This window comes from Agrilus planipennis, unplaced genomic scaffold (assembly GCF_000699045.2).
Source record: "Agrilus planipennis isolate EAB-ADULT unplaced genomic scaffold, Apla_2.0 scaffold5, whole genome shotgun sequence".
NCBI lineage: Eukaryota > Metazoa > Arthropoda > Insecta > Coleoptera > Buprestidae > Agrilus > Agrilus planipennis.
In genome coordinates, this window is record NW_020442468.1 from 1,589,469 (window position 1) to 1,605,032 (window position 15,564).

General features: G+C 34.7%; 2 protein-coding genes across 5 annotated transcripts in view; both read right to left on the reverse strand.

Annotated features, from left to right (window-relative positions):
* Positions 1 to 6,031, reverse strand: part of LOC108735828 (monocarboxylate transporter 2-like) — a 130,752-nt gene extending 124,721 nt beyond the window's left edge. For all 3 annotated transcript variants that reach the window (XR_003232500.1, XR_003232501.1, XM_025981254.1), the window contains exon 1: positions 5,883 to 6,031. The gene's annotated coding sequence lies outside the window, so the exon portion shown is untranslated. The remainder of the gene's footprint in view (positions 1 to 5,882) is intronic.
* Positions 6,032 to 7,072: 1,041 nt separating this feature from the next.
* Positions 7,073 to 15,564, reverse strand: part of LOC108736108 (cytochrome b5 reductase 4) — a 48,353-nt gene continuing 39,861 nt past the window's right edge. Inside the window, exons 6-7 of one of the 2 annotated variants that reach the window (XM_025981365.1) lie at positions 9,308 to 9,608; positions 7,073 to 8,031 (exon numbers count right to left, since the gene is read on the reverse strand). In XM_025981365.1, the coding sequence (XP_025837150.1) occupies positions 7,707 to 8,031; positions 9,308 to 9,608 (626 nt within the window). In that variant the 3' untranslated portion in view covers positions 7,073 to 7,706. The remainder of the gene's footprint in view (positions 8,032 to 9,307; positions 9,609 to 15,564) is intronic. The other variant, XM_025981364.1, reaches the window with a different exon arrangement.

Here is a 15,564-nt window from a genome sequence, read left to right on the forward strand (position 1 = left end):
GGAAAAGAAAAGGTTAGAAGCGTTCGAAATGTGGTGTTATAGGCGGATGATGAGGATATCGTGGGTAGAAAAGGTTAGAAATGAAGAGGTATTAGAAAGAATAGGAGAACAGAGGACTCTATGGAAGTCAATAAAAAATAGGCGAGATAGGTTGGTAGGACACCTTCTCAGACATGAAGGTCACTAGACTAGAGACAAATTAGAGGCAGAAACAGGAGTTAGAAGGGGTAGAGGTAGACCTAGCTTAGATTACTGTTCACAAATAGTTAAGGATGTGGGTTGTTCCAGTTTTAGAAAAATGCGAAGATTAGCTCAGGATAAGAAAGAGTGGAGATACGTGTCCAACCAGTCTTAGGACTGACGACCTTATCATGATGATCGGGTGTCCCACATGTAGTATCCAAAATTAGGATCTCTATTAGAATGATAATCAAAATGCTTGAAGCAAAGTAGACTTATTTGGGGTTATGATATTATTTTACCAACAAATCAGTAGAAAATATGATAATATCTATTTAGGTATGTTTTGCTGCTATTCCAAATTTAAAATTTTCTCATCCAATGCCGTCCAATATCAAAGGCAGTTAGTGATTTTATATGAGGAGTCCATTTTTTCCTTTAATAGTGAAAGTAAACTAAATAAATCAGTAAAACATACCGATATGAGAAAACGTCTTTCACTTTCTCGGCTAAAAGTCTAAAAACGTTTTTAATTTAGATAATAACCCTCAAAGAGCTGCATTAATATTTTACTTGCTTGTTAGCAGTGAGAAGCGCATAACTTTAAAACATCCAAAGGGAAGTATGTGTTACATATCCAGAGCATTTTCTTGTTTGCAACGGTGGATATTTTGACGCAAGTCTGCACCACGTCGTGCTACATTCGTTCATATATTAAACGAAATTTGTCGCATGGGTTTCCCCTGTCTTGGAGTTCGCAATTGTATACGTATATATATGTACATACATACACACAATGTACCTACGTGAAAATAAATTTGACGTGAAGACGCTCCAGTGTCTCATTCAATTTTTTTCCGGCTTTCCTAGAAGCGCAAAAAGAACAACGTTGGTGGTTTTGGAGGAGACGTGACCAGTGGTGCGGAATTCAGAAAAGGAAAATGACAAGAAGATTTTTCGTGGACGAAAGAAAAACTGATATTCTTTATTAACTTTTGTAGGAGTTTTTCTTGTTTAATTTGCAAAATGAAACAGATGATACCAAATTTGATTATGTTGTTGGCGCTCTTCCAAAAGAAGCGAGACAAATTTCAAAAGCAAATTCGTTTTACGTTGTACATGTCGACTGAGTATGTAATCGCAGCTTTTATCAAATAGATTCCATGCAGGGCAATTAGTGATAGGTCCCAATCAGGCACAAAATCAAAACACTAAATGCAAGCCCTATCTCGATGGACAAACAAAAGTATGACCCTCCTCGACATGGATATTGTTTATTAACTATTAACCTATCATCTAATATCAGAGTTTCCTGTAAACGATTTTCCTTTAAACACCTTTACAACTGAACTATTTAGAATAACTTCCTTAGAAACAGCCTGACCTCAAAATATGTTTAATTATTAACAACAATAAATGTTCTGAAACATCAGCCTCACAAATGTTTCGCAAAAATATTTTGAATTGATAGCTGAAGCTGGAAAATTTACTTCAACTTACACACAGAGAAGTGGACACATGAGGAATCCTGAAAACCAACTCCTAGAGCCTCCAAATTTCGGAAAGGCCTTTTTAATGAAGTCCCAAGCAAAATCAAAATATGTCCATTTTAAATTCTTAAAAAATACGCTCTACAGACATACCAATTTTTGAGCAGAAATATTGCTTCATTTCGTGGTAAAGGAGAAGATGATGGCCCCCACCCCCGAAGGGGATCGAAAGAGGAGGTCTCCCCCACCACTATACCATAAAAAGTTCGTGGCGGTCTCACTCCCATAAAAAGTTATGGGGGTTAGATGATGGCCCCTTCGGGGGTGGGGGTAGAGGGGATCGAAAGAGGGTGGTCACCTGAGTAAAACCCCATAAAAAATTTGCGACGGTCTCACCCCCATAAAAAGTTATGGGGATTGAAAGTTGATTATTTTGACAATTTTCATACACTATAATTCAAATAAAATTAAATAAAATGATTATTTTCAAGCGGGTGGAGGTGGGGGATCGAAAGAGGGTGGTCACTTGAACAAAACCCGATAACCTAACTTACCCTATTGATAATGATATTTAAATAATGTTTTTTATAACTTTTCCCAGAAATGTATAAAAATTGGCATATTTATTAACTTTGAACCCCCATAACTTTTTATGGGGGTGAGATCGCCACGAACTTTTTATGGTACAGTGAGAGGGGAGAACTCCCCTTTCGACCGCCCCCACCCCCATCCCCGAAGGTTGGGGGGCATCATCTAGACCTTTACCCATTTCGTTTTAGCGCTCGGGATTTCAAGAGGCTTAATCCGCCATTTCTCAAAAATTACCCATTTGAACATGAATGATTTTGATGCACACCACTGTAATGTATCGTCTGGAATAAATTTTGTCAACTCGAAATCCCCGAGAACGAGAATTCCGTTTAGCTCGTTTACAAGGTCGCAAAAGGGATACGCGACCAAGATATCTTTGCGCCAACATAAATCCCGTTCTATTGTTATTTAAATTCTCGAAACTTCGCGCCCTTTTCTTTACAGTTCTCGAAATATATATTTTTCGAAGTTGATAAAGCTCCACTCTCATTAGCTTTTCCCTAGCACGTAGTTAGTTTACCCCACGACGAGCTTACCCTAAGTTTGTGCCAAAAAATAATAATAAATAGAATAAATATTAAATTTTCAAAATACACAATCTAATACCATTAATAATCATAATCGGCGGAAGATTGTGATTGATTCGGTAGGTCCGAGGTCTACGAGATTACCCCTCTTCCGCGAAAACAAAAAAAAAATAGCAACAATTAGTCAGACGCAGAGCTATTCACAGTACATTTCGCTACCCTAATTATTATTAAATAAAAATTACCCCACAACATACAAAAAATTACTTATCATCATCATCATCAAGGTCGTCAGTCCTAAGACTGGTTGGACACGTATCTCCACTCTTTCCTATCCTGAGCTAAAATTAGAACAGCCTACATCCTTAACTATTTGCGAACAGTAATCTAATCTAGGTCTACCTCTACCCCTCCTAACTCCTGTTTCTGCCTCTAATATGTCTCTGACTAGACCTTCATGCCTGAGAAGGTGTCCTACCAACCTATCTCGCCTATTTTTTATTGACTTCCATAGAGTCCTCTGTTCTCCTATTCCTTCCAATACCTCTTCATTTCTAACCTTTTGTACCCACGTTAACCTCATCATCCGCCTATAACACCACATTTCGAACGCTTCTAACCTTTTCTTTTCCGCCGCGCCCACTATCCATGTTTCGCACCCGTACAACGCCGTACTCCAAACATACACCTTTAACAACCTTTTTCGAATTTCTAAATTAACCGTTCGCGAGCATAGAAGTGACTTCTTAAAGGCGACACAACCCTGCGCTATCCTCTGCTTTATATCCTTACTACTCCTTCCATCCTGACTTATCTGACTTCCTAGGTATCTAAAATCAACCACTTCCTCTAACTTTTCGTCTCCTATCTTTATATTCGCTCTTTCCCTACTTTATCTTCCCTAGCATACCAGTATTTTAGTTTTACTTTAATTTATTTTCATACAGTACTGATCTGTCAGTACCTATCGCTTCTATTTTATTTAAAGCTATCTCTAAGTCCTCCTTGCTAGATGCTAATACTGCTATATCATCTGCAAATCTAAACATACTAATCTTTTGCCCTTGCACATCTATCCCTACAGTTGTGCTGTCTTTAATGATGTTGATTACTACTTCGTTAATTATTCGATACTTACCTAGGCGCATGCTTTTGGTTTTAAAGGATTTTTTAAATATTTTCCTAAACTATTACTTAGAAAAATGCCAAATCTGGTATGAAAAGTATACAGCTTTCATATTTCACCTGCCAGAAAACATTTCCCTAGACGCAAAGGATTTAGCTGATACCGCATGATAACAGAATTTTCGCTGGGACGTGACAAACTTTTTCGCAGCTTTATTTCCACCCTAAGGTCTAATATGCATATTTTTCGTCGGTGAAAACAAGAAAAGCAGTCTTTGTTGTTTACCTTTTCAGTTATGTAGATACCTCGTCCCGATGCTGTTTTATGCCCTGCAGTGTAAAGACGACGCCAGACACGTAGCGTGTCATAAATACTAACAGAATTTATCACTTTCTTTGGATAAAAAAAATGATAGAATGAAGAGAGATCAACACAATAATAATTTTATAGCCGTAAGCAGCACGGGAGGAAATGTACAAAGTGCCAAGCATTACGATAAAAAATAATCAGAACGTGCCGAAAGGCCAAGATGTAAATTATGCAAGTTGAATAATAAACTGGGAATGTGATAGAGTTGCGAGGACATTAAATTTAATATGTACTCTTTAAAATATTTTACGACCTTTACAAGAAAGTTAAAATTAATGTACTTGCTTAAAATTACTATCAATTAAAATATGAAACACATATGTTGGTATGTACTATTACGTTGCTGTATTAGTAGCATATAAACTATAACGTAGTTGTCAATTAACTTCAAAACATACTTGTCTAATACATAAATCCCTCTTTAATAGCTTTAAATTAGTATTAAAACATGTAAATACATAATTTCTACTGATAATGAGGATAATCTTAGCCTCTCATCCACTCTATAGTGCAGATCATGTCAAAGTGACAAATGATGTACCGAAGATAATGCCAAGTTATTTAATTATTTTACTGGTATCAATCTAAGAGTAAGATATTAAGTAAATTGTGTCCCTTAATATATACATAAATCCGTCTTTAATAGCTTTAAATTAGTATTAAAACATGTAGATATATATATTTTACTGGTATCAATCTAAGAGTAAGATATTAAGTAAATTGTGTCCCTTAATATATACATAAATCCCTTTTTAATCGCTTTAAATTAGTATTAAAACATGTAGATATATAATTTCTACTGATTATGATGATAATCTTAGCCTCACATCCACTCTATAGTGCAGATCGTCTCAAAGTGACAAATGATATAGGTACCGAAGATAATGCCAAGTTATTAAAATATTTTACTGGTATCAATCTAAGAGTAAGATATTAAGTAAATTGTGTCCCTTAATATGAATATTGCGCCTTCTTTAATATGTTCTAAAATCTATTTTTTTGTTAAATTAAAGACGTTCAAGTTCAATACAATTCTCTACTTCAAATGTTTTCAATGTCTGGTAGAATTCTCGTTACATTCTGCTTGGTTTACAGAAATTTATCTTGCAGATTCAGTTCCCTGAATTTCCTGCTTTCCCGGGAAAGGCAGCAGCTTCCGGAAAATGTTTACTAGTTACTTACAGATTTCTGTATTTGTAAAAAGCAAACGATATCATTTAATTTCGAATTAAATAAATTACAGAAGTGAATAGATATTCAATTAAAACTCATTTTTAAATATTATTGTAGATACAATTTCAAAAAATATTTGGATACTTTATATTTAAAACAAAAGCCTTAAAATAATGATACGTTCAAAATGAAATTGAAAGCTTCTTGTCTAAAATATTGTGGAAATAAGAGCACATATTTCCATAAAAATGATCTCACATAAAAACAGTTCAATTCAAATCAATATTAGTCAATAATAAAAATAGTGCATTACGCTATAGAATTCACCGGTCACTGCTTTTTGACGAAGTAAAACATTAAACACGATATTATATTCGACTCTTAGACTGTTCTAACAGTAAAAAAGAATTTTGATGAAAAACTTACCACAAAAAGGCACCTAAATATGAAACAGAATGTACAGCAATCGTCAGTTTTTACACCGCATCACTACACTAACTAATTCAACTATTTTTAACATAAATATATTAATGTAAATACTATCAGTAATGCTTTTGTATCACACAATACTAAACTGATTTACTTTGCGTGCTCACAATAAGTAAACCTGATTAATTCGCTGTTATTCGGTATCATTGTCGTTCTTTTTCGGAAACAAATAAGAATAGAAATGCACAGAAATGCTTCGGCAATAAAAGATGTTACATTAGAATGGGTGCCAGGTTATTGCGGAAATAACTGATAAATTTTATTGTGATTACATTGACGTTAGATATCAATTTTTAACATTGCAGATGTCCGCGTTACTTGTCGTTTGATTGATATATAAATATGAAATATGGAATCGGTAAAAAGGATCCACTTAACAAAAACATTGCACACTAAGATGTACGAATCTGATACATAATTTAGCATCTACTTCTATCTCTTTTTGATTACGAAACATTTGTATGGTCATTTTTTTCCATTAAGTACTGTGATGAATCATTTAAAATTATTAAATTTATTTTTTTTTTTTATGTACCTAATTACTATCGGTAATTGGTTTTATCAAAATTTAACACCATATGCTGCAGTAATGAAACCGAAAATTCAAATTTTTAGAGTAACGATTGTCGTCAACTTAGATATTCCTGTTTTTACGTCATTTTTATTCACTTCTGCTGCAAAATGTGCGTCAAATTTAAAAATTCTAGTTGTTTTTACGTGTAAATGAATTAGTTTTATACTTAATTACGTATTAGTTCCAAATTTTTACCTTAACGGGGAACTACAGAAAATATTATCTTGGCACATTTTTGTATGTTGAATAATACCTTTTTTAGTGGTTTGACCACTTTGTCCCACATACATTTTTCAACGCAAAGTTGAATGTGATAATTTCTTTTGGGCAGTTTATTGATTATTGGGTACAAATAATAATTATGAACCTTATAGTAAATAATAAATAATTAACGTTGATAGATTAAAAGGGAAAAGTTTGTGAAATTGGTAATTAAAAGTATAAATAACTGTAAGAAACTGGAACAAGTAGGTATTAAAATCAATAAGTATTTTATTTATATACAGAACTCGCTTTTTATAGGTATTTAAGGTATTTAACAAATAAATAGCTAATTCGATAACGATATATATACATAATATATATATGTATGTGTAGTTACCTTAGGAAATTGTATTTTATATATATATTATGTAAATGTTGTGTAAGTTTGATTGTGCAAAATGGCGTACGATTTACATCATAAAAAGTAGATACATAGGTACAATACTCACATATATTATATACATATAAATAAAATATTGCTCCATAAAACGATGTGTCTTTTTTTAACAGATTAAACATACAAAAAACATTGGTTACTTTATAAATTAATAGCGTTTTCTTATAAATGACTTCGATGCACCAAATGGCTTTTTTAATCTACTTTTACGTTAAGTGTCTATATAATATTTAAAACTGCAAATACAAATTCTATGATTGGATGCTTCATGAACTAATTTTAGGGGAAAACCCATCATCAAGAGTTTAAACGCTATTTCAATTTAGAAATTGAAGGAATTGTGTGTTTTAAAAATAAGAAAAAAGAATAACATCCTTTTCAAAACTGACAACAATCAAAAAAGAACAAATGAAACTAATGACAAATGTGATCCCATACCTTTATATTTTATACGGAAATATTTTTTTTCTTTCAGGAAAAGCACCATTTCGTCCAAAAATTAAAACCGGAAACACCAGACTTCTTTTTAACTTAAGAATAGATGGATTTGGTCTTTATCGAAGCCCGTTTCTTTGAGTAATTTTTCGGTCAGCTGTGTGAAAACAGTTGGTCCACAAACCATGGCAAAAATGTCGTTTTGTTTAAAAGCAGTGCCATCTAAGACGGTTTCTATTGCATGTCCGAGGACTTCGGCAGAGACGTGTCCTTTCAAGCCACTCCATGTGCTTTCTGGATTCGAAAGGACATTCATTAATTTGAACCGTTTTTCTATTTTACTCAACGAATTAAATTCGTCGTGGAATAAGATGTCTTTCTCCGTTTGATTGAAGAATACCAAAAGGACTTTTTGACTGCAAAAAAAGAAAAACAAAACACAGTACACCTGATTCTACTCAAGGTTAAACACACTGTACAATCAATAATTTTTTTGTTAAATAAATAGATGATACCTTTCCTGTCATAGTAAATTATTTAATTTTTGCTTGCATATAAAATAACTTTTTGGTCCATTTCTTAAAGGATTCTCGTAGGACTATTTTGTCCACTGTTCTAATTTATTTTTATTAAACAGAAACAGTGTTGTATGAAAATAAAGTACAACAAAAATAATGGTATGCAAGGGAAGAAAAAGTAGAGAAAGAGCGAATGTAAAGCGAAGAATTGGAAGAAGTGACTGATTTTCGGTATCTAAGAAGTCAGATAAGCCAGGAAAGAAAGAGTAGTAGGGATATAAAGCAGAGGATAGCGCAGGGTCGAGTCGCCTTCAATAAAAGGAAGTCACTCCTATGCTCACAAACGATTAATTTAGAAATTCGAAAAATATTGTTAAAGGTGTATGTTTGGAGAGGGGTATTGTATGGGTGCGAAACATGGACAGTGGTCGCGGCGGAAAAGAGAAGGTTAAAAGCGTTTGAAATGTGGTGTTACATGCGATTGATGAGGGTACCGTGGATAGAGAAGGTTAGAAATGAAGAGGTAGTAGAAAAAATAGGAGAACACAGGATTCTATGGAAGTCAATGTGAAATAGGCGGAATAGGTTGGTAGGACACTTTCTCAGGCATAATGGGATAGTCAGAGGCATATTAGAGGCAAAAACAGGATTTAAAAGGAGTAGAGGTAGACCTAGATTACATTACTGTTCGCAAATAGTGAAGGATGTTCTACTTTTAGGGAAAGATTAGCTCAGGATAGGAAAGAGTGGAGGTACGTGTCCAGTCAGTCTTAGTGCAGATGACCCTATGATGATTATGTCAAATAGTTAAGGATGTGGAATATTCTAGTTTTAAGGAAATGCAGAGATTACTTCAGGATAGGAAGGAGTGGAGGTGCGTGTCCAATCAGTCTTAGGGCAGATGACCCTATGATGATTATGTCAAATAGTTAAGGATATGGAATGTTCTAGTTTTAGGGAAATACGAAGATTAGAGGTTGGAAAGGAGTAGAGGATTATGTCCAATCACTCTTAAGCCTGATGAACTAATGATGTTGATTTCTTAAATAGGAGAAATCCTTATTAAAGTAAATTGGAAAAGCTTCGTAACTGGGGGTCTGTCCATTTCCCCCAAATCCCCCTTTTTCCTATTCTACAATTTAATTTAACGAAAGGTCGCCCTAACGATCTTTACCATCTCCGTATCCTCCTTTCGATTAAGAAAATAAGCAACGACAACATCGGCGTTATTCCTGTCCCGGCGGCTAATAGCAAGTAAACTTCCTTGCTCTCCAGATCCTTCAGACAAAAAGAGCCAATTCCTTTCGATACGTCCAATACGTCTCCGACTGTCTTGTTGTGCACGTATTTGCTAATGTTGCCGTCTTCGTAACGTTTTATTGCTAAACAAATGTTGTCAGTGGCGTACAGTTGAGGTCGATAATCGGCAAACAAACTCCGAGGAATTGGCGTGTAACATCGGCAAACCTCTTCACCTGCAATAAAAAATTAAACGTGCTCTAGAGCGACGACTAGCAATTACGTCGAATGAAATAAGTCGGAAAATGAAAATGCAGAGTGAGTAAATCTACTTTCAACACTAATTAATTTAAAAATTCTACACAACATCGCATGAGAAAAATGACTCTAAGGATAAAGTAAATTTGTCCTTTGAAATTATTGTAGAAATGAACAGAGAAAGTCTCCCCCTGACGGTATAACGAACAAACTTTTTAATAAATGGTAAAAAACGCCGACAGTGCATGAAATTGAATGTCTCTCTCCCTCTCCCTTCTGTAAATATCTCTCAAATCAAGTAGGTAATCAGATACAAGCTAGAGCAAGATTGGATGGAAAAATGTAAACTTAATCTAAATAATTCTGAGTGAACTCATGCAGCCCCATGGACTTTTGCCAAACATGAATACCTAATGATTTTTATCTAACTTTCAGCCAATTTCAACTTTTAGGCAATCCTGATTCCTTTGGACTCCCTTCCTATCTAATAATTATCAAAAAATAACATCCCAAAAATAGTCCTCTAAACTATATCGGGTTGTTCGGAAAGTCATTTCGTTTTTTCCCGACAGAGGATTTAATTGTATTCTTTTGCACCCAACTTCTCATTTAAGCCGTATAATTTTTATATGCTTTGAGAGCTCATATAGCAAGGCTTGTGTGTGAAAAGTTCCAATTAATTCTACGCAGTAGTTTTTGGTTGGTGCCCTTTTAAACATGGAGAGCGATAAGCAGCATTTTCGACATATCTTACTGTTTTACTACAGAAAGGGTAAAAATGCTGTTCAAGCCAGAAAGAAATTGACTGANTCCTTGATTCACTTGCAATACTTATCGAATCATTTTCATCGGAACCAGGGCTTTTGATTGTGTCCACTACTGATTTTGGCTTATTCCCATTCGTGTCTTGCTGTTTGGGAGTTTTTGGAGATCCAAAAAACAACTCTTCAGCATTCATTTTGGGATCTAGTACTACCAAACGACCTATGTAACATTTCTGAAGTAGTGACTCGTAGTTAACCCAGGCATGAACCTGAAGGAGAGAATAAACAACTTTAGCAAATCCTAGAACACGTAGAGGGACATTAATGTTGTAAAACCTGTTCAAACAGTTTCGTTGCATCTGTTCCAGCCCCTTTCATTATTTCCTCTGGACCTCCTGGATGATAAGGAATGTAATGGGTGATGTTAAAAACTTTTCCCCGAATCGCCAACCAGGCGTCGGTCTCTTTATTGTGCCGGGCCAACTCCTTATGCGTTACCTAGATTTAAAAATGGACAAATGAAAAACACCAGAATTTTGAATTAACCAAAATCGAGACCTAACATAAGCAAAATTGTATCTATGTAATCCATGATAATTCATTCTGTTGAACGATAAAATTTAAAGTAAAACGAAAAGCGTGTAAAAGGCACAGGCCCTAATACTTCACGTGGCGTTTTTAAAAGGAAAAAAGATCAAAGAATGTGTGCTGACATCAAAAAGGCTTCACGTACTCTTGAGGTAATCTCTCCTTTTGAAACCTTTACCAATTAGGGAATGCTTTGTGGTAAATAACAGAAAACATAAATAATTTCTTTTTTATCTAAGTTTGTAACAGATTTAACAAGATACGTATTTGTTGACGTTGACATATCATCATAAAATCGTCAGTCCTAAGACTGGTTGGAAACGCACTTCCACTCTTTCCTATCCTGAGCTAATCTTCACATTTCCCTAAAACTAGAACATCCCACATTCTATTTGCGAACAGTAATCTAATCTAGGTCTACATTTACTCCTCTGAACTCCTGTTTTTGCCTCTAATATGCCTCTGAATAGGCCTTCATGCCTGAAAAGGTGTCCTACCAACCTAACTCGCCTATTTCTTGACTTGACTTCCATAGAGTCCTCTGTTCTCCTACTCTTTATAATCGTTGATGCATAGAAAATATTTATTGACGTTGATGCAATCAAAAAGCAACCCTGAAAAAGTTCGTATTGGGATGCGAAACGTTCGTGTAAGCTTTTCACAACTTTATTAAGGGGAATGATATTTGCGAACTTATTCCCTCAACAAGCTTTTTTTAACGTATCAAGATATGAAATCGCTCATTTTAAAAACTTAAGTGTTGTAATCTCTCAAAACGCTATAAAAGTAATTATTTTTAAGATGTTTAAACATTAATTGTACCTCAATCTTCCATACATATATCAAGCAGCTTTTAACCAAATTACTTTAGGTGAATATTAATTAACAGTAATTTGAGATCGTCTAATAATTTCTAATTAATTGTAAGTAGCCCAAATAACTAATTGTAAATTTTAGATATTCCTGTGTCATAGGTAGGTTTAGTTACTATTACTTTGGGGAACGAGTTCATGACTAATCCCAAAGCGACACCTGCTGTCCGAACGAGTCAAATTGATTCATTAAAATCCCGCAGGCTCTATATTCTCAATCATGAGCTAATTATTCTACCCAATACCTTGACAGGTACCCATACAGCAACCATCTTCTGTTTAAGACCTGTTTTGTTTTATATATTAATGTAAATAAATGTTATTATAACCGGGAACTGAAAGCGCCCGTTGTTACGTTCCAGAACTTTTAGAAAACAATTTCGCCATGACGATGGCGCATATGCAGATTTATTCAACTTTAAATCATCCGGATGAACAGTCGACGAACAAAGAACGTTAATTCAGAATTCTCGACCCGTGTTGCAGATACTGAAAGCTGCAGACCAATTACTGTCAATGGATTGCTTGATTTTATTTTAAATGCATATTCATAGAAGTGCACTTAATTAACACGAAAAATTGACTATCATTGAAAACTCACAAACATCAAAGAAATTTTAAATTTTATACCTATAGGGATTAATTGCAAATTTAAAAATCTACCAAACTTTTACACCCATTACGTAAGCATATCAGTGCTTCAACTTCTGATTAAATTATTAATAACTCCATAAATTTTTACGTGTTTTCCTAATGGTACTATTACTTTCCCATTATCCACTCTCTCGAGCTCGAACAGGGCCGTATTATAATTAATATCTTTTTTACATTTCAACGAATAATGCGTCCTGACGTTATCAGCTCGTTCGATGTCGTCTCTTTTCTGTTTCAACGATCCATACGATTCCCAAATTTTGCTTTCAGTCTTTTTAAATATTATCTCGATCTTTCCAGTTTCAAAATGGACTTTAGTATGGCAAGGCCAATGGATGGATTTCGAAAAGGTTATTTCGTTTGTGAAAACTTGGCACTCATACGTTAAATAAACGAATACGACATTGTCTTGGCTCTGAGGAATTATTTCTACTTGAGGATTACACAGGGCTTTGGTATAGAAGACGATCGTGATATAATCCGTTTTCTGGATCCAATCAAACCTCGGTTGAAACATCCGATCTTTCAGATATTTTATATCGTCGGAAGAATCAGCTTTCCTGGCAAACTTCGTCCTTGATTCACTTGCAATACTTATCGAATCATTTTCATCGGAACCAGGGCTTTTGATTGTGTCCACTACTGATTTTGGCTTATTCCCATTCGTGTCTTGCTGTTTGGGAGTTTTTGGAGATCCAAAAAACAACTCTTCAGCATTCATTTTGGGATCTAGTACTACCAAACGACCTATGTAACATTTCTGAAGTAGTGACTCGTAGTTAACCCAGGCATGAACCTGAAGGAGAGAATAAACAACTTTAGCAAATCCTAGAACACGTAGAGGGACATTAATGTTGTAAAACCTGTTCAAACAGTTTCGTTGCATCTGTTCCAGCCCCTTTCATTATTTCCTCTGGACCTCCTGGATGATAAGGAATGTAATGGGTGATGTTAAAAACTTTTCCCCGAATCGCCAACCAGGCGTCGGTCTCTTTATTGTGCCGGGCCAACTCCTTATGCGTTACCTAGATTTAAAAATGGACAAATGAAAAACACCAGAATTTTGAATTAACCAAAATCGAGACCTAACATAAGCAAAATTGTATCTATGTAATCCATGATAATTCATTCTGTTGAACGATAAAATTTAAAGTAAAACGAAAAGCGTGTAAAAGGCACAGGCCCTAATACTTCACGTGGCGTTTTTAAAAGGAAAAAAGATCAAAGAATGTGTGCTGACATCAAAAAGGCTTCACGTACTCTTGAGGTAATCTCTCCTTTTGAAACCTTTACCAATTAGGGAATGCTTTGTGGTAAATAACAGAAAACAAAAATAATTTCTTTTTTATCTAAGTTTGTAACAGATTTAACAAGATACGTATTTGTTGACGTTGACATATCATCATAAAATCGTCAGTCCTAAGACTGGTTGGAAACGCACTTCCACTCTTTCCTATCCTGAGCTAATCTTCACATTTCCCTAAAACTAGAACATCCCACATTCTATTTGCGAACAGTAATCTAATCTAGGTCTACATTTACTCCTCTGAACTCCTGTTTTTGCCTCTAATATGCCTCTGAATAGGCCTTCATGCCTGAAAAGGTGTCCTACCAACCTAACTCGCCTATTTCTTGACTTGACTTCCATAGAGTCCTCTGTTCTCCTACTCTTTATAATCGTTGATGCATAGAAAATATTTATTGACGTTGATGCAATCAAAAAGCAACCCTGAAAAAGTTCGTATTGGGATGCGAAACGTTCGTGTAAGCTTTTCACAACTTTATTAAGGGGAATGATATTTGCGAACTTATTCCCTCAACAAGCTTTTTTTAACGTATCAAGATATGAAATCGCTCATTTTAAAAACTTAAGTGTTGTAATCTCTCAAAACGCTATAAAAGTAATTATTTTTAAGATGTTTAAACATTAATTGTACCTCAATCTTCCATACATATATCAAGCAGCTTTTAACCAAATTACTTTAGGTGAATATTAATTAACACCAGAAAGATGGCAAAAGGTGTTGGACCAGAACGGTCAATATATAATTTAATAAAGTATTTGTTTATTATACGAAAGCTGTCGTTCATTTCCACAAAAAAAAAACGAAATGACTTTCCGAACAACCCTATATTATAGAGTTAAGTAAACTTGAAACAACGGGTATTCATATTTTCGTTTCTTCACTCCTTTCTACGACTAACAGAACATTCTCTATATATTTATTAAATAAGAAACGTAATATATGGTTCAAAAGAATTGTCCCACACGCAATTCGCAGTTATGTATTATGGACACAAAGAAAAGTGACAAAGAAAGCGTTTCAAAAGAGTCCCTGTCTGATGTTTCTTTTGTCTATTTTCTTATTTCATTCTTTTGACGCGTGAATTCAATAAACGTAAAGACAAACGTTTTTCGTCAACGTAAGGTACTTTCGAAAACGACAATATTTCTCCAACTAGGTAGCAAATAAGCTACACCAATAATAATCGATACTGAGCAGCTTGTAGTTTAAATGAGCAGTATCAGCGATTTCTCTGGAGAAATAAGCTAAATCTGTATTTACATATCATAGAGACATATGTAGGTACACACAGGGGGTATGAGATGAAAACGGATTTAAATTTTAACCTTCCAATGAATGGATGAATAAATTTCTAGAATATACATTACAGTTTCCATATCATCCCCATGTTCAACAATGAATGAAGACTCTGAGCTAATCAGGGTGAAAACGTAAAATATTACTCCAAAATGAAACCGATGGTTCGCCCTTAATTGTGGGGAAGTACAGGAAGTACAAATTTTTTACAACTGTAGTACTTTTTGGCATATTATGCCACTGTTTTTAACACCTTCAAGGTTGGTCGTGGTTGCTGTTGTCACCTCTCGTAGTTTAGTGGTAGAACGTTGGTGCGTAAAGCCAAAGGTCCCGGGTTCGATTCCCGGCGGGGGTGTGACAACAGCAACAATTTTTCCCTCATTAATTTGAGGTAGTTTGTAGTGGGTAAATAAAAAATCGAAAAAATGATTTCAAATTAAAAATGTCAACTTA